This window comes from Microcebus murinus, chromosome 10 (genome assembly GCF_040939455.1).
Source record: "Microcebus murinus isolate Inina chromosome 10, M.murinus_Inina_mat1.0, whole genome shotgun sequence".
NCBI lineage: Eukaryota > Metazoa > Chordata > Mammalia > Primates > Cheirogaleidae > Microcebus > Microcebus murinus.
Genome location: NC_134113.1, coordinates 20,667,993 through 20,691,401, shown reverse-complemented (window position 1 = coordinate 20,691,401; position 23,409 = coordinate 20,667,993). Strand labels below are relative to the sequence as shown.

Below are 23,409 nucleotides of genomic sequence, written 5' to 3'. Positions count from 1 at the left end.
ACTCCCATTCAGACTTTAAAGACCAAGGTTTGTTTATTTATTTATTTATTTTTTAAAGATAGAATCTCACTTTGTTGCCCAGGCTAGAGTGAGTGCCGTGATGTCAGTCTAGCCACGCCACTCGGCCAAAGACCAAGCTTTAAATATTGCTTCCCTGCTGAAGCTTTTCAGATGCCATAAGAAATTAGTTGTATAGAGTTCTCTATTCATATCACTATGCATTTACTACACTATTAATTTTATGTTTATGTTCTACTAGCTTTATTTTTCTAAGAGTGGGACTATGACATATCCACTTATATCTCTAGCATTAAACTTGGCATAGATGAAATGTTGAATTATTTTACTCAAGAGTAGGTAGTATCGTTGGTCATAGGATTGATACATGACAGAACTGGGGCTGCAACCCCAACTTTTTGGTTTTTATGTTCAAAAGTCTTTTTAGCACACAAGCAATTAGCATAATAAAAGCATTTCCAATTCGCTTAAAGAGTATACAGGAAAGATTTCCAGAAAAAAGTTCTCAAGGTCTCAAGAATGGCTTTCAGTCTTGAACTTTCTTTATGTATATAAACTATATGACAGGAGAAAACTTTTGTCTCAAAATTTATTTCTTTGAGTTAGAAAATCTTTCACTTACCTGGATAGTACCTATCAAAGAAAATTATTCAATGATACTTGTTAAAAGAAGACTTTATTCAGGACCATTCTAATAGGTATAGGGACCACTGCTATGAGATTTTGCAGGGGGGGAGAAATGCTAGGCTCAACTCTGACTACAATGTGGGCAATTGGGAATTTATAACCAAGAAGCAGGGCTAAACTGACCTAACAAGATTCTTGCCTAAGACAGGCGAGGAGATGGTGGTAGATGAAGAACCTAATCAGGTACTGAGGGTTCATTGCTAAAACAGGATTTTTTTTTTTTTGAGACAGAGTCTCACTTTGTTGTCCAGGCTAGAGTGAGTGCCGTGGCGTCAGCCTAGCTCACAGCAACCTCAAACTCCTGGGCTCAAGCGATCCTCCTGCCTCAGCCTCCCGAGTAGCTGGGACTACAGGCATGCGCCACCATGCCCGGCTAATTTTTTTTATATACATCAGTTGGCCAATTAATTTCTTTCTATTTTATAGTAGAGACGGGGTCTCGCTCTTGCTCAGGCTGGTTTTGAACTCCTGACCTTGAGCAATCCGCCCGCCTCGGCCTCCCAAGAGCTAGGATTACAGGCGTGAGCCACAGCGCCCGGCCTAAAACAGGATTTTAAAAGGAAGTACACAGATGGGCCTAGCAGAAAGTTAAGGAGCATGACTGAAGGTTGATCAAGCAAATAATCTTTGTCATACACTAGTGAATAATCTAAGAAGTTTAAACAGAGTGACAAGCAGTATGAATCAGATGTAATTGTCATGGAAATTTACTGAATATTCTACCAGGAAGTAAGCTTTTTAGTGGTTGGAGCTAGATTTTATTTATATAGGAGAAAGAAATGCTTTACACAAAAGTCCCCTCAAATGTTTAAAACTGAATGATAACACCTTTGGGAATTTGTTTTTAAGCCTAATAACTGTATTTTATGGAGCTGTCACTAGGTGGCGTGGCATTACTCTGTTAGGAATTTCTCTAAAAATTAATCCCTCATAACCTTCAAAAACCACTAGGTAGAAGTCAATTTTTCTTTGAAAACAAGTTTACTTGAGTAGTTGTGTGTGTATGTGTGTAAATATATAGATCTATAAACAGATAAAAAATAAGCTACATCAGGGAATGTTGTAGGAAATGTCATACAAATTAAATAATAATTTTTTTTAAATTTTTTTTGAGACAGGGTCTCACTCTGTTTCTTGGGCCAGAGTAGTACATCATCACAGCTCACTGCAACCTCAAACTCCTGGGCTCAAGTGATGCTCCTGCCTAAGCCTCCCTAGTAGCTGGTACTACAGGTGTGAGCTATTGCACCCAGACTAAATAATAGAACATTTAAAACATGGTTAACAACTCTGACATTTAGTAATTTTAAAATACTATTTCTAAATTTTATTTTACTTAACTAGGGTTCTCACTGCTAATATTTTGCCTTTGAGCCCAAATAGGTCAAGTAGCAAATCCAGGTCTCTGAATCCAGAGCCCATATTCTTGTTACCATAATACACTCTCCCCCGTTAACCCATTATTTGCAGATAGACTGTTATCCATCAAAGAGTTGGAAGGTGCCTTTTATATTACCTGATCCAATCTTATAAATACAAATCTGTGTGTGTATATTTTGATTTTAGAGATTTAAAAAACAAAACAGAGGCTCAGAGGGAAGATATTTGCCTAAGGTTATAATTTTCTGAACAGCAGATCGAAGGACATGGTAATATCTTGAAAGCATTTGCAAAGTGGCTGCCATTCGCAGTAATGATTAGCAATTCCCCACCTGATTCACACTGAACCTTAAAATTAGGCAACTTTCCTAATCAGGAGACTTCCGTCTTCTACTGAATAGGGTGTGACTGCACATGTCCAGTATTTTCCTGGTATCTCTTCAGCCACCTTCTCAGGTCTTCTACTGCAGGTGTATTAATTTCCTCCCCAACTCTAAAAATAACCATACACAGATTAGGGCAGTTATATCTTCTAGTGTCAAAGAACCATTTTGCCTTGTTTTTTGTTTCTTTTTTAAAATGGTAAGGAATTTATAAGTAATCTAACTTAATGCTCTTATTTTAATATAACATCTGAGTATTTAGGATATCCACAAATATACAAATATGCATTGATAAGGACTTTTAGTATATTCTCTGAAGACAAAGAATCAACACTGTATTAATTCTCTAACCCAGTGGTTCTTAATGTGTTTGGGTCACAGTCCCCTTTGAAAATCTGGTGACAGTTATGGATTCTCTGCCTAGAAAAATACCATAAGCACAAGTACACAAAAAATTACCCACAATTTCAGAAAGTATATTATACTTCAGTCCTTTTTTTTTTTGAGACAGAGTCTCGCTTTGTTGCCCAGGCTAGAGTGAGTACCATGGCATCAGCCTAGCTCACAGCAACCTCAAACTCCTGGGCTCAAGCAATCCCTGCTGCCTCAGCCTCCCGAGTAGCTGGGACTACAGGCATGTGCCACCATGCCCGGCTAGTTTTTTCTCTATATATTTTAATTGGCCAATTAATTTCTTTCTATTTATAGTAGAGACGGGGTCTCGCTCTTGCTCAGGCTGGTTTTGAACTCCTGACTTTGACCAATCCGCTTGCCTCGGCCTCCCAGAGTGCTAGGATTACAGGCGTGAACCACCACACCCGGCCTATACTTAAGTCCTTTGAAACCTTTTCATAGACTCGTAGTTGAGAACTTTGTTTTCCTACTACATTGCCCAAGCTGGTCTTAGGCTCCTGGGCTCAAGTGATCCTCCCACCTCAGCCTCCTGAGTAGCTGGGAGTACAGGTGTGCACCATTGCACCCAGCTTCTTAGTTGAGAACTTCGAATCTAAGCTTTCAAATTTAGGGCAACTGATACAGTTTTTGTATAAAAAGATAAAACTTATAACATCTGTTCAATGTATTTTATTTTTTTCCAAGTACTAATGATTTATGCTTCTTTCCCTGTGATCAGTGACATAAATTAAGACCACAAAAGAATTTTTTTCTGTGTAACTTTCAACAGGTATTAAATATGTAACCTCTGCCATATTAAGAGAATCATGCCACAGTGAACTAACCAATTTAAAAACAGAAAGAGAAAGAATGAGAACATGAGCAAGTGGGCAAGGAAGGAAAAAATGAAAGAGGGCATGGGAGAGCTAGAAAGAGAGGGAAAGAAAGAGAAGAAGAAAGAATAAGAAGGAAAGAAGACAACCATAAAATACTTTGTGGACTGAGGAAGAGTTAGAGACAGAAGGCAAAATCATGGTTTTAGATATTTATGAATTCTAAATTTGTGGCCTTTAAAATCTTCTACTCTATGCATCTTTCTCTATTTCAATGATTCACAGTCATTTAAATTACAGCAACCTAAGAGAGTAGCTTGAAAATAATAATATACTAAGGGAAGTGCATGCTTTCTTCGGAGAGCTCATGTATAAGTCCCTTTTCTGTGGGGAAAAAACTCTAAGGAAATTAACCATATTAGATCCCTAATAATATTATAGCAGCACATTTAGTTAAGTGATTTTAGCACCATAATAATTAAGTGAATAAGCATACATGAAAATTAACCTGTATTCCTTTTTAAAGTTAAAAACTTCCTTAACATTTTTAACATGATTAAAATAAAATCAACAGAAATAAAAATAAAATAAAACATCTAAAATGCTTTGAGGCTAGCCTTTCTCTGATGTATAAGTATGGCAATTTGAGAAAAGCACAGGAGAATTATTTATATTTACAAATTGTTTGTAGTTTCTTGTACCAGAAATGTTAATTCAAAGCTTCCGGATGGTGTTTTTGAAATTCCTTAAGTAATTTCTTCTTTTGTTTCAAAGAGATGCTGGGGTTACTATTAATCTCAAGAGCCAGCTGGTGAAGATATTGAATTGTCCTTCCCTTTTGGTTTTCAAACTCTTCGTACGTCAAGGGCTGGCAAAATGTGAAGCCTTAAAAAACAAACAAACACAAAAAGCACAATTAAAAAAGCAAATTAAAAAAAAACAAAACAACTAAAATGTACTTACCCAAACTGGCCTTATGCTAAACTTATTATTTTTCAAAATGTAGTAATGTTACCTATGCTCATATTAATATTTTCTTTTTTCCAGAGTAATAATACTGTTTCTTTAAAAAATTTCTCTGTACTTTAGCAAAACATACATGATCTTATTTTACATACATTATTTGATCTCCAAAATAAATCTAGCAAATAGGAGAAGAAACTACTATCCCAGTTTTAAGAGAAATACACAAAGAATTTAAATGACTTGGCAGATAAATTAAAGGCATGTTCAAAACATGAACAAAGAATTTCTAAATTATATAGCATTGCTTTTTTCATTGCTCTGTGAGCTGTTTTACCATGTGCAGTCAATAGAACTTCTCCCTATGTTGATCTACAGATGAGGACTCCTTAGCCTTTACACACCACCAAAGCAATTCTCAGTGAGTTAACATTTGAAATTCTAAAGGCCCTGAATATCAGGTTCAGCCTATCTTCACTATAATGGCCTTCATCTAAACACACTTTTTTTTTTTTTTTTGAGACAGAGTCTCGCTTTGTTGCCCAGGCTAGAATGAGTGCCCTGGTGTCAGCCTGGTTCACAGCAACCTCAAACTCCTCGGCTCAAGCGATCCTGCTGCCTCAGCCTGCGGAGTAACTGGGACTATAGGCATGCGCCACCATGCCCGGCTAACTTTTTCTATATGTATTAGTTGGCCAATTAATTTCTTTCTATTTTATAGTAGAGACAGGGTCTTGCTCTTGCTCAGGCTGGTTTCGAACTCCTGACCTCGAGCAATCTGCCTGCCTCGGCCTCCCAGAGTGCTAGGATTACAGGCGTGAGCCACCGCGACCGGCCTAAACACACTTTTTAATGCCCTGGAGCCTCTGAACATTTAAACTCCTATAACCAACTCTGTATTTAGAATCTATATCCTTCAAATAATAATAGGTTACAACGAGTGCTTAGCATGTGTCAAGGTTTTGATGCTTTTTCTCATTAAATCCTTAGTATCCTAAGGTGTAGATATAGAGGTATTATTATCAGCCATACCTTACAATAATTACAAGCTTGGACCACATGGCTGACAAGTGGCTGAGACATGATCTGAACCCATGGTTCTACATTTATCTATTTCTCAAAATAGATACTCATTTTCTAGTATGGTTACACCAAAGTACGTCTATCTGGAGAAATAATCCCTCAACTAATGTTGTGACAGAGGGCACTTCCTAGCCCTACCAACCCTGAAGCTCATGTCCAGACAGCCCCTTCATCCTGGTTCCCAGGCTACCTTTTCATTAGCTTCCACTTGCCCTGCCACTTTCCAGCCACTGTCCTCATTAATTCTTTCTCTCTCCCAATAAAAATTTAGTGATTGCTATATGCAACCACAGGTACTATTGTAGGTGATGAACAAGCAGGGTTTGGGGTCTTTACCACTTTGTTATTCTGCCCTTAGCTTTGTCTACTTTCTTTAATCTCAGAACATAAAATCTAGATGTGTCACTTTTCTTTGTTCATCAGCCTCCCTTATAGTATTTCTTCTTTCCCATCCTGAGTTCAGCACGTATCTGAACATTTGAACCACCGCCTCATCAATGTGTATCCTCCATTCTCTTGTACTCCTATCCTTCTGCAACACAAGACAAAGCAAAATCCCAGCTTTTAATGCTCTAATCTGCCTTTTCCACTGCAACATTCAAGTAAATACTGTAGTCTACCCTTATTTGCTGGGGATATATCCCAAGACCCCCAGTGGATGCCTGAAACTTCAGATAGTACCAAACCCTATGACATATTATGTTTTTTTCTATACATAAATACCTATGATAAAGTTTAATTTATAAACTAGGCACAGTAAGATATTAACAATAATTAATAACAAAATAGAACAATCATAACAATATACTGCAATAAAAGTTATGTGAATGTGGTGTCTCTCAAAATATCTTATTGTACTATACTCCCCTATTTTCACAAATGGGTTAAATGACTTGCCCAGACAATTTGGCCTGAACACCCAAAATGAATATGTTTCATGCTTTTTGTATACCACATGACAATCTTAGGAAATTTGGATTAAAAATATTTTATAGTTAAAAAAATTCTAAATTAAGGAATTAGATAAATTCCCACAAGACACTGAGTAAAAAGAATTGTGGAGTCTATCCAACTGGGGGTCAGGCTCTTTATAAAATTTGATCCTTCCCCTAGAAAAGAAGGGGGCAAGGGAGAGAGACGAAAAACCAGAAAAAGAATCTGAGAGAGTCAGGAAAACAGACAGCAGAGAGCAGGTGAGAAGGCAAGTGGGTAATGATCGAAGGAGAGGTGAGAACCAGGAGCAGCAGAGAGATACAAAGTTTCCACTGTTAGTAGAAAGGTAATCAAACAAAGGGCTTCCAAAAAGAACTAGAGAAGAACCTGCCCTGGAGATACTAAAAAACAACTTCACTGTAACCACCTTTTATAATATCATACCTATATTCATCACATACTCATCTTTAATGCCTTCCAACTCACTTGGCCACAGCAGTCACTTAATGATAAAAAAGGAACAAGTTGGAATCAATACCTGATACAGCATCTGGATCTTCTCCATGTAGAAGCTTCTTAAGTTTCTTACTAACCAGGTCCAATAAAGTAACTGGTGTCTACATAAAAACAGATATTTTCAGATATTTAATATGATTTTTTTTTTAGCCAGGAATTCAACATAGAAAAAAAAAAATCCTCAATATTTTTGACCAATGAATAGGCAAAGAGGATTGCAGGTGCAGAGAAAGAGTGGGTGGTAGGAGGCCTCTGAATTATAAGGGGGATGAATTTTTAACATTTTTTTTTTTACTCTTAAAATCTTATTTTCTGCTTTCACATATGTACTATATTTGAAATCAGGTTAACCCATCATTAGTGAGATGTTTTCCTATAACAATAAAAATTATTTTTACTTCCATAACAGCATTTGTCTAAATAAGCTTACATTGTAATTACATGGTCCATATATAAATAGTAGTTCTAAAATATATGAAAACATTATTTTCTCAAAATAGATAAATACTCCTTTTCCAGTATGGTTACACCAAAGTACGTCTATCTGGAGAAATAATCCCTTAACTAATGTTGTGACAGAGGGCACTTCCTAGCCCTACCAACCCTGAAGCTCATGTCCAGACAGCCCCTTCATCCTGGTTCCCAGGCTACCTTTTCATTAGCTTACACTTGCCCTGCCACTTTCCAGCGATGAGGCTGTCCTCATTAATTCTTTCTCTCTCTCAATAAAAATTTAGTGATTGCACCCACAGGTCCTGTTGTAGGTGCTGAACAAGCAGATCAAGTTCCTGAACTCATGGAAATTATATTCTTATAGGAAAGACGATTTAATAAAAAATCAACAAATATATTATAATACATATAATTAATTCAGGTAGTGATAGGTGCCATTAAGAAAACACAAAGCAGGGTAAGAAGCTAGAGTGGAGGCGGTGGCCAACGGCAGACAGCGTAGGTAAAGCCCTATAACAGGAACAAGCTTGGCATGTTCGAGAGCCCCTGTGACAAATCCTCTAATCTCTAGAAACAGTCATCAGAGCCCTTCTCCCTGCTTCCTGATTTGTACTCCCCCACTTCCTCCAGCCTATGTCAAGTTCCTTTTTTCTCTTTGTGACCTGGTATAAAATTTAAACCAGTATGTTACTTTTTGACACTGGTAGTTCTGACATGAGGGGAATAAGAAAAATGAAAAATTTTTTCTAACTTCTGTGTCATATATAGGAAAGAGGCAACCTCATTTACCCAGAGGAGGAGGCAGGGTGAGACAGAAGAAGGTGAAGAGAGGCTGAGTGGTAAGAAAGAGGAGGGGAGAGGGAATGTTCTAAATTCCTGGTTGGAATCTGGGTCCCATTTTAACAGGTAAACTAGATGTGAGAATTTGGTTTAGTGATTGTACGATCAAACATTATGTAACCTGGGCCCTAACCTCCATTTATTCTTTTTTTTTTTAAATGAAAACAAGGTATAGAGTACCTAACAACTGACTTACAAATGAGCTCTTCATATATGTTTCATTAAAAATACATAAATGGGGGACTGCCTCTATTGTACTTAGTACTTCCTTTTTCTCTTAAATAATGGAAAATAAACTTCAGTTAAGGTTGACAGAACTGCTATAATTTACACACACACACACACACACACATATATATATATATAAAGAGAGAGAGAGACAGAGTCTTGCTATGTTGCTGAGGGTGGACTCAAACTCCATCTACCTCAGCCTCCTGCATACTTGGGACTACTGGAACTGCTATGAAATTTGAACCAGTATGTTTATGACATGAGACAACATAATTAACCAAAGGAACAATTCCTTATGGTCTCAAGACTTTGGAGAAATAACACCACTAAAAGTATTCATACTACTTTCTGGAACCAAAATATAGTAGTGAGGCTAAAATTAATCTTCTTCTAAAACATTTCAAAACACATTAAAAATTTTACCATGTTTTACTAATACTACTGCGACCTGTTTTAAGTCACCATATCTCTTGCTCAGATTATTACAACAACGTCCTAAAAAGAGTTCCTCTTCTACATTTGCTCCTCTGTAATCTATTTCCAATACAAAATTTGAGTGATCTTTATGAATTTTCTGGAGGGTTCTGCTCAAACCCTCCAATGATTCCCCATTTTATTCCAAGGAGAAGCAACCTCCAGTGGCCTACAAGGGTCTTACTGTGACTTGCGTGCCCACCCCTGCCTCTGTGATCTCATCTCATACTACTCTCCCCTCTGTTCACCACGTCCTTGCTGTTCTTCAACACTCAGGCCTGCACCCCCTCACTCCCAGGGCCTCTGTTCTGGGAACCATTCTATTCTCTCTGCCCAAAACCACTACCCCCAATCCCAGAGCCATTGATTAACTAACTCTTTCTCCCCTTCCAGTTTTGCCCAGATCTTGCTCTCTCAGTGAGCCCAACCCTGGCCACCTATTTAATACTGTAAGCTCATGCCCACCCCTGCCCTTGCATCCATAAATCCTTTTAACCTGCTCTTTTTTTTCTCTATTAGATTTATCACCTATCAAACTATATGATTTGATGATTGATTGTGTGTATCTTTTAATTGTCTGTCTTCTTCTACCTGGACATAAGCTCCTTAAGGGCCTGGACTTTTGTATTTTGTTCACTGATGTATGCCAAGCATAACAGTGCCTGGTACATAGTAATGGAAAATTTAATAAATTGATCAATCTATTTGCAAATTTATATTTACCAAAACTGTTTTAAGTCTGCTTCCTTCTCTTTAGTGGGTGTGGGGAGACAGCATTCCTTGAAACTCTGCACATTCACGGCTCTCAGTAAATTATTTATTAAGGGAATGATTTGCCTTTTTGCTGGACCCAAACAGCTTAGTAATAAATGTGCCCAGGCAAACTGCCAGAGATACCTTGAAGAGCTCAGAGTGATACTCCAGCAGAAACCGGACCAGTTGTTCTGCTCGCACTTTTAATAATGATTTGGTTTGCAGAACTGCTTTGGCAAGAGTTTTCAGGACCACTGTTTTGTTATCATACTGTAAACAGAAAGATTAACATTAGCTTAACTGGTTTTTAAAGGAAAAAATTGTAAAACTGTTATTGCAAATTTTTTCACCTGTTTTTGCAACTTGTAGGCATTAGGCTCTGATGCAATAGCCATAAAAGTAAGCAGCCGTCGTAATTCTTCTCTAACATTGGGCAACAATAATCTTAAATACAGCTGTATAGCTTCCAGGGCTTCTGTTCTTTTCTCACTTTCTGTTACATGGGTTAAAAAGAAGACAAAGCAAGGAATAGAAAATGGAGATTATAGTAAGTACTTATTAGTTATCAATTAAAATGCTATAATGTATTGGTCTGCAGGTTCATTTTTACACTTAAAATTTTTTATTATGAAATATTGCAAACACACAGGAAATTTTTAAGAGCTGATATCATGCTTTGCTCCTGAGGCTGAAGTGCAGTGGCACAATCATAGTTCACTGCAGCCTCCAACTCCTGGGCTCAAGTGATATTTCCGCCTCAGCCTCCTGAGTAGCTGGAACTACAGGCGTGTACCACTATGCCTGGCTAATTAAAAAAAAAATTTTGGCTGGGCAGGTGGCTCACGCCTGTAATCCTAGCACTCTGGGAGGCCGAGGTGGGAGGATCACTTGAGGTCAGGAGTTCAAGACCAGCCTGAGCAAGAGCAAGACCCCGTCTCTACTAAAAATAGAAACAAATTAATTGGACAACTAAAAATATATAGAAAAAATTAGTTGGGCATGGTGGCGCACACCTGTAGTTCCAGCTATTCGGGAGGCTGAGGCAGGAAGCTCACTTGAGCCCAGGAGTTTGAGGTTGCTGTGAGCTAGGCTGACGCCATGGCACTCTAGCCCAGGCAGAGTAAGACTCTGTATCAAAAAAAAAAAAAATTTTTTTTTTTTTTTCAGAGATAGGGGTCTTGCTATGTTGCCTAGGCTGGTCTCGAACTCCTGAGCTCCAGTGATCCTCTTGCCTCAGCCTCCAGAGTGGCTGGGATTACAGATGTGGCCACCACACCCAGCTAGTATTTTGTTTGTAACATGAAATAATATGGCCACTTACACAGCTTAAAAAAAAGTGACCTATTATGTCATTCAATGTTTATGTCACCAAATTAATACCTAAGAAATTAGTATTTCTAGGTACCTTAGTTCTCTAATCTCTGTACTATAACAATATATGTTTCATAGAATGTCCCTGTGATGTACTGTACCTTAGATTTATGTCCTGTACTACACTAGTTACATTTGATAGTACAATTTTCATGACAAGCAATAGTAGTGAAGTGAAAAAGACTCCTTGAAGTACTTTGACACCATTTAAGAAAAATATTAAAATATATATTTTAATTTTAATATGTCTATATAACCTAGGCCACATAACAAGACCCTGTCTTTAAAATAATGAAAAAAATTAGCTGGGTACAATGGCACATGCCTATAGTCTCAGCTACTTTGCAGGCTGAGGCAGGATTGCTTGAACCCAGGAGTTCAAGGCTGTCGTGAGCTACAATTGTGCCACTGTGTTCTAGCCTGGGTGACAGAGCAAGACCTCATCTCTAAAAAAAAAAAAAAAAAAGAAAAAGAAAAAAAAGTAATACTCATAATACATAAAATTTTCTACTTCAATTTATAATTCAAAAATGTTTCATTAAACAAAAAATTAAAGTGTAAACATCCTCTTACCTAAAAGTTCAATAACTGCTGAATGAATATCAAAATACTCATCAGTTAATATGCAATTTCTCTCTTGATTATAATATTTTACTATGACATCAAAGAGTATCTTCTTCTGAATATTCAATCTTGGCTCTTCATTTCTGTTTTGCACTAACTGATGACTAACTGTAACTATTAACTGGTCAGGAAAATATTCTAAGCACTCAATTGCTGCATTAAGCCAGTTATCAATCCTGGAGGGAAAATGCAAAACAAAATAAAACAATGGTTAACATTTATATTTAACCAATGCACTATTTGATAAAATGTAATAAAATTTAGTTTATTTTTTTATTTATATAATTTTCAAGGGCTTAAAGTATTTTTTAGCCACCTTTTTTATTATACATTCTTAATTTTGTTAGATTTCATTCAGAGGAGTTCATGTGTTCTGTTCCATTCCATTAGTGGTTCCCTTCCCTTTAACTGCTCCAATAATGAGATATCTATGGTTCTGTTAGTATTTGAATATATCAAACATTTCCACAACACAGATGCACTGTTTATCCCACCACATACTGTTTTACCTTTCTTATCTCCTCACCCTGATAAGAAATTTGGGGTCCTAGCACTTCCCCTCCCTCCAGTGACTTCTTTGGAAGGCCTTTAAATACTCTTCCACATCTGCTGCCCTCCCACCCCTTATCTCTTACTGAGATAGGTTAGTATTTATTATTATGTTCCTTAATAGTATGTCCCTTCTTTTTGACTTAACTTTTATTTTATACATTCTCCCATAGTCTTACCATATCTACTTAGAGCTAGTGTGAGTGTGTCTATGCAATGTGTACATGTATGCATACAAAGTGGAAGGAAGGGAAAATATCAGTGAGAGATCAAAGACTAAAGCGTATTATTTACCAATGTATGTTCTCTTCATCTTTCCCCATCTTGAAGTTTGGTTATTTCTTTGTAGTCTGATTAAAGTCTTTCTTCAAATATTTTCTTTGGATGGGGTTCCTGAGTAATACACTATATGAATTTTTGGTGATCCTCAAATGTCTTGCCTGCCTGTCTTCTTTCCTTCCTTCTTTTTCCCCTGACAGATGAATGGTATATCTTGCCTAACATGTGCATTTCATTATCTTCTAGATCATAGCACTGCAGATGAAAACACTAATGACAGTTTGATTGCTTTTCTCTTACAGATAACCTGCCCTTTCTGCCCGGAAGCTTATAAAGGCAGACTGGCTGCTGCCAATTTCCTGCAGAAGTATTAATATTTGAAGAAACCCTGTTTCTTTTCTTTTCTTTTTTTTTTTTTTGAGACAGAGTCTCACTCTGTTGCCCAGGCTAGAGTGTCGTGCGCATCAGCCTAGCTCACAGCAACCTCAAACTCCTGGGCTCAAGTGATCCTTCTGCCTCAGCCTCCCAAGTACCCGAGTAGCTGGGACTACAGGCATGTGCCACCATGCCTGGCTAATTTTTTCTATATATTTTTAGTTGGCCAATTAATTTCTTTCCATTTTTAGTAGATATGGGGTCTCACTCTTGCTCAGGCTGGTTTCGAACTCTTGACCTTAAGCGATCCTCCCGCCTTGGCCTCCCAGAGTGCTAGGATTACAGGCGTGAGCCATTGTGCCCAGCCTGAAACCCTGTTTCTTTTTTGGTGTCACCGTACTATCCCTGAGTCAAGGGCGGGGAAGACTCAGCCTTCTGGGCTTTTTTTGGCCTACTGTGAATAAGGGAAACCTGCCATGTGCAAACAGGACTGCAGTTGACTAAGTGGGTCCACAGGTCTCTGATCGCTAATCTCTCTCCAGGATCTGAAGTTTTCTGTTCCTTACCGCTGGAGTCTGATGTTATTTTCCTATTTGCCCCATACAGGAGAAAGCATTATATCAGTTCTCTCTGCTGGGATCCCAACAGTACTCAAGGTCTGATACCTATAGTTCCTAGCAGCTAGTTTATTTAAGAGTGACAAATATCTTGGAGTTGAGAGTAAAAGGGAAGGGAGCCTCATTCAGGTTATAGGGTTCCCTAAATCACTAATCCATAAATGAGACTGATTTATGATAGGGCTCATCTCACTGGACTGTAATTTTTTTTTTCATGTTTGTTTCCCCTTCTAACTGTGGATTCTTATAAGGCAAGGATAAATAAAGTAGTAGGAATTGTCATAGTTATATTATTTGAGGGTCATGAAATGAAAATGATAGAACTTTGAATAGTTGCAGGGAGAAGATGATTGACATATAAATGAATTCAAGTGAATGAAACCACTCCAATTTCCAATGATCTTCTCGTAGGTCATAACCAATGGCTTTCTTTGTTAGAGCAAATGAAAATTCACAGTGATTAATTTTTTCACAGAGATATCACCTTGTAATATGAATATGTTCTCACATCTTAAAATACCAAGGACAAATATGTGAAAAAAATTTTAATTATAAATTATAATTAAAATTTAAAAGTGGTCACTTACTCAGGTAGACATAAGCTTGGAATAAGGTCTCTGTCTACGCAAGTGTTAGAGATAATAAGATCTTCCTCTTTAATTAATTGAAGATTTTGTGTTTTAACTTGAGGCTCCAAAATATTTTCCAAGAATGGAAGGTCAATCAACTGAAGGATACGTAACAATGTTTGTTGTTTCCAAACATCTTCCACAGCTTAAAAAGAAAAATACTGTAACTATCAAGGCAGATAAATAAAATATACACATTTAACTGATAACTATAATATTTTCTCATTTCTAAATAATACAAAAGAAAAACTATTTTAATAGCAATACAATGGATTAATACTAGGATAATTTAAATTTGTAATGTTATTATTTTTCTTTTTAAGATTGACCTTTAAACAGACACCAGGGTTATGGGCCATATTCATTTTATTTTCTGGTTATGTTGATTATAAAGAGATATTATCTAACTTTAAGGCCGATACTATGTTAATTCCAAATATAAAAAGCTACTAGTCATGCTTGTAAATTATTTTACACATCTGAGAGAATATCAGATTACTATTTATCTTTCTATTCATAGCAACAGATAATTGTAATTTTTTTTTTCTACTTACCCCCAATCAGAAAAGATTTATTGTTTTTAAAGTATTAATCTTCACTTGGGTTTCTTGTTATTCCTGTTGTTAATTTTTTCATTATCCTAACCATCAGATCATAATCACTATTTTGTTTTTCTTTTTAACAAAATTACAGGTATGATAGATCTCTTGCTGAGTTCCCAATCCAGTGGCCAGTGGACTAAATTTGGCCAATAGCCATGATTTGTTTGGTTATAAAGTACTTCCAAAAAAATTACCTTGTATATAAATGGGAGATTTCACATAAAATTATGGGTTTCAAGTCTCTATTTTTTTTTTTTTTTTTTTGAGACAGAGTCTCGCTTTGTTGCCTAGGCTAGAGTGAGTGCCATGGCGTCAGCCTTGCTCACAGCAACCTCAAACTCCTGGGCTCAAGCAATCCTCCTGCCTCAGCCTCCTGAGTAGCTGGGACTACAGGCTTGTGGCACCATGCCCGGTTAATTTTTTCTATATATATTAGTTGGTCAATTAATTTCTTTCTATTTATAGTAGAGACAGGGTCTTGCTCTTGCTCAGGCTGGTTTCGAACTCCTGACCTGGAGCAATCTGCCCGCCTCGGCCTCCCAGAGAGCTAGGATTACAGGCGTGAGCCACCTCGCCCGGCCTCAAGTCTCTATTTTAAAAAAATCATAAAATCTCACAATACTGGGCCTAAATTAATGCATGACCAAAATCAGCTGATATAAATTAGAGCCATGCCCTTTGGATTTGCATTCCATTTCCAGTTTACAACAAACCCACAACTCTCCACTGTACCCCAAAGACTGAAAACTGAGTGTCAGCTGCCATTTTCATGGTATTGTCCCATTGTTTTTGCTACAGTAAAAGTTGATTTCCCAGTACTTTTATCTCTCTGTTATACAGGAAAAGAACAGAGGGTCATACGTTTCGAGAAAAAATAGCATTATATGTTTTTTTCCTACATTTCTGATAACTAAATACTGCCTGGCTTCTAAAGGGATCTGAGTTTGTTTTCTCCAAGCTATTGGCCAAAAAGAAATTGAATCAACATCTTTTAGTGAACACTTGAGATCATCAATGGTCTCTAATCAATCAGTCCACATTTGCTTAACACCCACCTTTGGGCAGGGCTCTGAACAAGGTGCTAGAAAAAGATATATTAATATAACAAATAGTGGGCCTCAAGCAGTCACACCCTAAGTAAGGAGGCAAAGATAGGCACCTATGAAAAGAGTAAGAAAAATTTTATCAAGTCACAAATTAAATATGAGTAAGTCCGGATGTAGGAAAAAGACTCATCTGCAAGAGCATCAAGACAGAACACTTATTTATTCAAAAAATATTTATTAAGAACTATTTTAAAAAATTTTTCGTAAGTATTCCTTCTCTGGCATATTGAGAACTATTTTGAGCTATGCACTGCTCTAGGTGCCAGGGACATAGGTAACCAAGACAAGCAGCCATAAAACAAAAACAAGATGCCATGAAAAAGGCAATTCTGAGAACTTAAAACTGCTTTTACAAAAAAAAAAAAAAAAGAGGAAGAACCTGATGCTGTGGTCAAGCAAAAGAAAAAGAAAAAAAAAAGTAACAAATAATAATTAAAAAAAAGGAAGAAAAAAGGAAGGGGAAAAAAGTGCTCTTAGATATCAATAAAAAGGTTGGAGGATAAATTTGATGATACCTCCTAGTAGATAAAACCAAAAACACAAAAAAGATGGACAATAAGAGAAAAAAATACCTAAAAATTAGAGGACTAGTTTAGAAGGTCTAATATCTCAATAAGAGATCAGAATTAGCACTGAGAAAGTAGACTTAGGGGGAATGGGGAAAATCCTCATTAAAACAATCTAAGAAAATTTCTAGATTGCAACAGTCCAGCGGATGAAAATAGATTTACTTTAAAGCACATTACTTTAGAATTTCAGAAAGCTTGGGAAAAGAGAAGACCCTGCACATTTCAGGGGTGCTAGTGGGGAACAGATCAGATACAAAGGGTCATTAATTAGAATGGCTTTAGTCTTCTCAACACCTATGAAGGAAGCTAGAAGACAATGGGGAAATGCCTTAAAAATTATCGGGAAAATTATTTCCAACCTATAATTCTAACTGTCAATCAAATTAGAGGCTAGAAAAAGTTTCAGACACATCAACAGATAAATTATTGCCCATATGCCCTTTCTCAGGAAACTACTAGAAAATGTGTGCCACTAAAATGAGGAATAAACAAGAAAAACGATGGCACAGAAGACAGGAAATAGGAGATCCAATGTAAGAGATAGGCAAAGGTAACCTCCACATTGATGGGGAATGAAGATTCCAGGATGACCACTGTGAACTGAACACAGAGGGCAACCAGTCCAGGTTGAAACACAACAGAAATCTTGTGGAGAGGATTTCCCTAAGAAGATGAAATTGATAAAATACCTAATATATCTGAATATCCCAATAAATGAGGAGAATAAATGTTGGAGAGTTTGTAGCTGGAAATGTGTATGAATGTGTAGGCAAAACAGAAAAAAAAAATGTATTTGCCCTAAGGAAAACAAAATGTTGTTAAGAAAAAGGAATCATAGTTTAATATATACCTGAACTCTGAACAGCCTTTATTGCCAAAATAATGTAAAAATAGCTTACTGCTCTAATCAAAGTAATCTTCAAATTATACTGAAAAGATGGAGGGATGGGGAAGTGTTGTAAGATAGATACAAGGAAGGAAAGAAGCCCAAATATCCATTTTCCTTTGTAGAAAATTAATAGATGTTTCTAAAACTGAAACATCACGAAGTAGCAATATAAGTATGCTATTTAGAGTTATGAGTTGTAAATGGCTGTGCCTGAGGAGGAGGAAATGAGTGAAAGAAGGGTAGGGAATTATTTTTTTGTAATAAAACTTGTTGAGTGGCCGGGCACTATGGCTCACACCTGTAATCCTAGCACTCTGGGAGGCCGAGGCGGGCGGATTGCTCGAGCTCAAGAGTTCGAAACCAGCCTGAGTAAGAGCAAGACCCCATCTCTAGTATAAATAGAAAGAAATTAGTTGGCCAACTAATATATATAGAAAATAAAAATTAGCCGGGCATGGTGGCACATGCCTGTAGTTGCAGCTACTCAGGAGTCTGAGGCAGCAGGATTGCTTGAGCCCAGGAGTTTGAGGTTGCTGTGAGCTAGGCTGACGCCATGGCACTCACTCTAGCCTGGGCAACAAAGCGAGACTCTGTCTCAAAAAAAATAAAAAAACAACTTGTTGAGTTAGTTGAATGCTCTACATCATGCACATATAAAAAAAAGATAAAAATAAAAATACTTTAAAAAGTACATTAGAGTGCCAGCTTTGCTTTCCTCCTGTGTCTTTTTTTAAATGTGATCTTTCTGTTTCCCCAACTACAAAATGGGAGTTTTACCCCCCTTTATAGGCCTATTATGAGATTGCAGGTAATAAATATAAAATGCATAACAAATTACTTAGTATAGAGAAAGGCCCTATATGTGGAAATTATTCTTATTAATACTGTTACTGATAAATTACATCCACTTTTAGTTAGGAATTTCTAGTGATACTCCATGACCTCAAAGAAAAATGATGGGAAAAGTTATTTTTTTCATTTGTAATAGATAAACACGATACTTTTTGGGTTCTTCTTCTGCTTGTCCTCCAAATATGAGTCTTTCTCAGACTCTTCTAGTTCATCTTCTCACTCTATACCCGCTCTTCTCTAGTGTGCAATTCATGCTTGTCTTGCTTCTGTTATGGTTTGACCAAATGTAGTAAAGGGTGTAACCATCAATGAATTATGTGTGTACCCCTCCTAATTCCCCTGCCTATATGGCTCTTCTTTCTACCATTAGTGACATTAGAAGGAGAAAAACACAAGTAGATGAAGAAGAGTGGAGCAACAGGTAGCTTAGCTAGTTTGTTCTGAGAAAGGGAAAGAGCAGGGAGATATTTGGGAGGGATTCATACAACAGACAAAGGATACACTCATAAGAAGATGGTCTTGGATTATAAATAATGACTGGTAGTGATTCTGCATATTTTCTCTGGTAGTATGTACTCTAGCACCTCCAGTTAATCTGGTCATGGTCATTGTAAAAAATAAAGTGTTAGTAGATCTGTGTTGCCTCACTTGTCTTGCTGGATGTAATTGCTATGTAGAAGGAAACACAGGGAAGAGAAGCAGAGAGACAACACAGCAAATACACTATTTTTTATCACATCTACAACATCAGTTCTTAGGAACAGTAAAAATATTAGTAGCTGCAAGGGGTTAGAAAGAAGGGAGGAATGCGTAGGTGAAGTACAGAGGATTTTTAGGGCAGTGAAACTATTCTGTATGATACTGTGGTGACAGATACATGTCATCACACCTTTGTCCAAACCCATAAAACGTGCAAGACCAAGAGTGAGCCCTAATGCAAACTATGGGCTTTGGGTGATAACAATGTATCAGCGTAGGTTCATTGATTATAACAAATGTACCACTGGATGTTGAAAGGGGGAGACTGTCAGTGGAGGCAAGGGATATACAGGAACTCTCTGTGTACTTCCTGCTCAATTTTGCTGTGAACTTGAAACTGCTCTTAAGAAGTCTATTAAAAAATTAAGTTCTTCCTTACAAAGTTTGGGAAAAAAAACAATGAAAACTGAAATTACCTTCTTTTGAAAGCTGGAGATTAGGTTTGTTAACTGTGATATTTGGAGGTAAAGCTGGATACCCACTCATTTTCTGAGTAAGTTCTTCAATTCTTTCCTCACTAATCTCTTGTGCTAGAGGATTTGAAATCATTTCATCTTCTGGTCTGTTAAAAAACAATATGTGAATTTTTTCATTATATATGGGACTAACATTTCAAATATACATTTTAATTTATTAAAATTTATTCAATATTCTCTTTCCAAAAAGGATTTCAGGCAGCTTACAGTAAAAGATACAAGTAATAAATTTAATAAAATATCACCAAAAGAGGACAAACTGGAATTCTAAATAAAGAGAAAGCATACATGCTATTATATTTCTAAGGTTAATATCATTGCTATGATGGTGTAGACAGTTTTTGCTCTGAGTTTCCAGAGAATTTTGGTTTTTATTACATTGGCTAAATCATTTTTCAAAATTTTAAAATATATCAAATTCTCAGAGGACATAAAGTTTTTCTTGGCATAAATTCTGAAAAATTTGTGTGATAATGTTCTCCACAACAGTTTTACAGCAAATGAAGAAGTGGATTAATTTTTACACAGTTATTTCTTTTTTTGACTTCTGAAAAAAATGGAAAGTATAACATTCAAATCTAGCTCAATGACTACAGTTATTCCAGGGACTAAACACAATATAACACTGTATCTTGGTTAACACTAACCTTAAAGATTCTTTTGCTTTTATTTCATCCATGAACCCATTCTCAGTATCCTTTTTTCTTTTGCAAAAAACATAAGATGATTCATTGCCTAGAAACCTGTAGAGACTATTGTTGGAATCTTCAAACTCTAATTCCTTATCATTTTTGAATAGTTTCATTCCTACTGGTTCAAATACTTTATGATTCATTAGAACTTGGCAAAGACGAACTCCTTTAAGACGAGAGATATCACTGCTACTTAGGCACATGTTTTGCATAAGATGACTTAATACCACATCAACAGCATCAGAACCAGTAAAACAGTTTTTGTATGTTCGTAAATGATGCCTCCTTCTTTTTATTTCCACTTGGGTCTGAAGGGAGTGAATAATACCATCCCATAGCTGAGTAGCTTGAAAAGGAACAGAGCATCCTGAAAAAAAAAAAAAAGTTTCTAACAAATTTAGATTACACAAAAATATGTAAGTTTTTCAGTTTTGAAGGTATATCTGCTGCTAATGTCTTTCCTAAGTTTCATCTCCCACCTTATGTAAACTATATTTGCTAAAGTTGCAGCATATTGGTCTGCCAATAAAAATAGAGTAAACCTAGGAACTTGCTTTACTGATGTGAAATATATTATTATTACATGATTAACTACTAGCTATACTTAATCGTCAAGAATATTATTTCAGGACACATTGAAAAGAAATGCAAAACATTTGAATCTTGATTATTATCAAGCTCCATCCAGCTATTTGCCTTTTCTTTCTTCTTTTTGCCTTTTTGATGAATGGCAAGCCCTTCATCAAAGAGATCTAGGCAAGGAACTGAATAAAACTAATATGTCCGTCAGCTGTTCTTGTTAAAAAAAAAAGTTTGCTGATAAACAATGAAAACCTGGAAACAATCAAAATGCCCATCACTTGGGGAATAGTTAAATAACTTATGGTATAGCCTTACTACTATAGGAGAGTAGGCAGCCATTAGAAAGAGTGAAGTGTAGCTATGTTTATAGCATTGGAAGGAGCTCATTAAGTAGGGAAACCTCCCCCCCAAAATAAAAAATATACAGCTGAGCAGAACAATTTGTATCTTATGATCCTACTTAGGTAAAAATGAATTCCCAATCTACACACAAATGTATGTAAATAAATAGAAAGATCTGGAAGAATACACTTCAAACTATTAATCTTTGGGAAGGATTGTAAAAGTGGTTGGTGAAAGGATTTTCATTTTTTATTCCATCTGTTTCTGAATTTTTATAATGTGTATATATTTCTTTTTTAAATTAATTGGAGACAGCAAAAACTACTGAGATATAATTCATATACCATAAATTCAGTTTTAAAGTGTACACTTCGGTGTTTTTAGTACATTCGCAAAGTTGTGCACTCATTACTATAATCATTTCATCACTCCAAAAAGGAACCCCTAATTAGTAGTCCATTTCCCACAACACAGCAAAATTTTAATTAAAAATTTTTAAGTATGATAAAGGAATAAATTGAAACAGCTATCATGTTGCCCTGGATATTTTAGGGGACAGAATCCAAGAATTTAAGCCCTCTTCTCCCTCAACTATGGATAACTGGAATATGCCCAATTTTACATAATAGCTTGATGTTTATGACAAAAGACAGAAATAAAAATACACCCTCAAATTCTTTTTGTAACATAAGTTGTCCGTCTGTCCACTCTAGAAATCTTAGCCACAGACACTGTGGACAGAAGAGGAGGCGTGTGGTACCAGAGGTGTTGGGAGAGGACGAGAAGCTATGAGCGAGCGGTGAAGACTAGCTATTAATATTTTCTGTGGACAATCTGCCTCTCTAACCTTAAGCAAGTGACTAGGTTAAAGAAACGGTCTCCCAGCTCAAGGAACCTGCCTTCTTGTGCTTCTTTTTTTGAGACTGGGTCTCGCTCTGTCGCCCTGGTTAGAGTGCAGTAAGCATCATCATAGCTCACAGCGACCTCAAACTCCGCTCAAGGGATCCTCCTTGCCTCAGCCTCCCGAGCAGCTGGGACTACAGGTGGGCGCCACCACGCCAGGCTGGTTTTTGGGTCTCACTCTTGCTCAGGCTGGTCTCGCCTCGGGCTCCCAGAGTGCTAGGATTACAGGCATGAGCCACCGTGCCCGGCCTGTCTTCTAGTACTTTAACCCCTTTTTGTTCTAATAATTGCCTAGAGAACAGCGGCATTGGCATCATCTGGGAATTTATTAGAAACGCAGATTAGCAGACCCTACTCCTGAATAAAAATTTGCATTTTAACAAGATCCCTAGGTGATTCGTGCGCATATTAAAGTTTGAGAAGCACGGCTTCTTCTAGGTCACTTCACCAGAGTAACCCCTGAAAAGGCTGGGTCCGGGGTCCCGAGTCCAGGACATGGAAGAGCAGGGGGCCCCGGAAGGGGACCCGGTCAGGAAAGGGGCGGGGCCCCGGAACCCCGAGGAGCAGAGCCCGAACCACCCGCTCCCCTCAGCGGCACCCCCTACCGCGACCTCGCTACACATTTTGCTAGGATCTATAGGGCTACCTGTCCTCCTTTTCCGGCAGAAGCCACCTCTAGGGTTCTTGGAACCTGGCCCGTTCCGCCCTGGGCCGGGAAGTTCGTTCCGGGTGTCAAGCCTACGGAACCGCGGAGTCAAAAGAACCGCCATGAGGTCGCACGCCGGCTCCTCCCCCAAGCCCTGTAACCCCGCCCCCACCTGCCACTCGGGGGCGGAGGGCAGCCTGGACCCCGCCCCTTCCGAACCAGCAGGAAGTGACGTCATGTCCTAGCCGGCAGGTCTTTCGGTCTTCTTCCCCCTCCCTCACTCTTCGCCCCCGGTCCCTCCCCTCCCCTCCCCTCCCCTGCTCCAGCTCCAGCCTTTGCGGCCGCTGGGGTGGCGGAGGCTATGGAGTAAGCCAGCTGCGGCGGCCAGGCGCGAAGGCTGAGCTGGAACAGCCCGGCGGCGTTTAGGGGGCGTGGGGAACGAGCCCCAGCACCGCCCCTCCTTGGAAGAGAGGGAAGAGGTGAGTGACCGGCCGCCGGCACCCGCCGACCTCCCTTACCCGACGCGCTCTCGCCCAGGCTCCCGAGGCCGGCGAGGAGGGAATGGAGAAGGACCCGCGCCGGGGCTAGGCCTCCCCGGGCGGTCCGG

General features: G+C 37.9%; 2 protein-coding genes across 4 annotated transcripts in view; one reads left to right on the top strand and one right to left on the bottom strand.

Annotated features, from left to right (window-relative positions):
• Positions 1–2,307: 2,307 nt before the first annotated feature.
• DEPDC4 (DEP domain containing 4) lies at positions 2,308–23,396 on the bottom strand. 3 transcript variants are annotated; one of them, XM_076007087.1, is made up of 10 exons: positions 23,321–23,396; positions 20,285–20,696; positions 19,578–19,723; positions 14,343–14,529; positions 11,885–12,111; positions 10,291–10,433; positions 10,085–10,210; positions 7,212–7,290; positions 4,373–4,579; positions 2,308–2,578 (listed from the first exon to the last, which is right to left on the bottom strand). In XM_076007087.1, exons 2-9 carry the CDS (start codon positions 20,539–20,541, stop codon positions 4,404–4,406), a joined length of 1,341 nt encoding a protein of 446 aa, XP_075863202.1. In that variant the 5' UTR covers positions 20,542–20,696; positions 23,321–23,396; the 3' UTR covers positions 2,308–2,578; positions 4,373–4,403. The 3 variants fall into 3 exon arrangements, with proteins under 3 accessions (XP_075863202.1, XP_075863201.1, XP_020143310.2); XM_076007086.1 differs by lacking the exon at positions 23,321–23,396 and adding an exon at positions 22,803–22,951; XM_020287721.2 differs by lacking the exon at positions 23,321–23,396 and adding an exon at positions 22,803–22,951 and having other exon boundaries at positions 4,396–4,579.
• The window catches only part of SCYL2 (SCY1 like pseudokinase 2), a 57,943-nt gene continuing 57,595 nt past the window's right edge, over positions 23,062–23,409 (top strand). The window contains exon 1 of the mRNA XM_020287900.2: positions 23,062–23,281. The gene's annotated coding sequence lies outside the window, so the exon portion shown is untranslated. The remainder of the gene's footprint in view (positions 23,282–23,409) is intronic.

Coding starts and splice junctions, on each gene's coding strand:
- DEPDC4 (XM_076007086.1), bottom strand. CDS start 22,926: ATGGCGGTTCTTTTGACTCCGCGGTTCCGTAGGCTTGACACCCGGAAC. Junction 10,211..10,290: donor CCTACAAGTTGCAAAAACAG/GTGAAAAAATTT, acceptor TTCTGTTTACAG/TATGATAACAAAACAGTGGT. Junction 4,580..7,211: donor AGATCCAGATGCTGTATCAG/GTATTGATTCCA, acceptor TTGTTTTTTAAG/GCTTCACATTTTGCCAGCCC.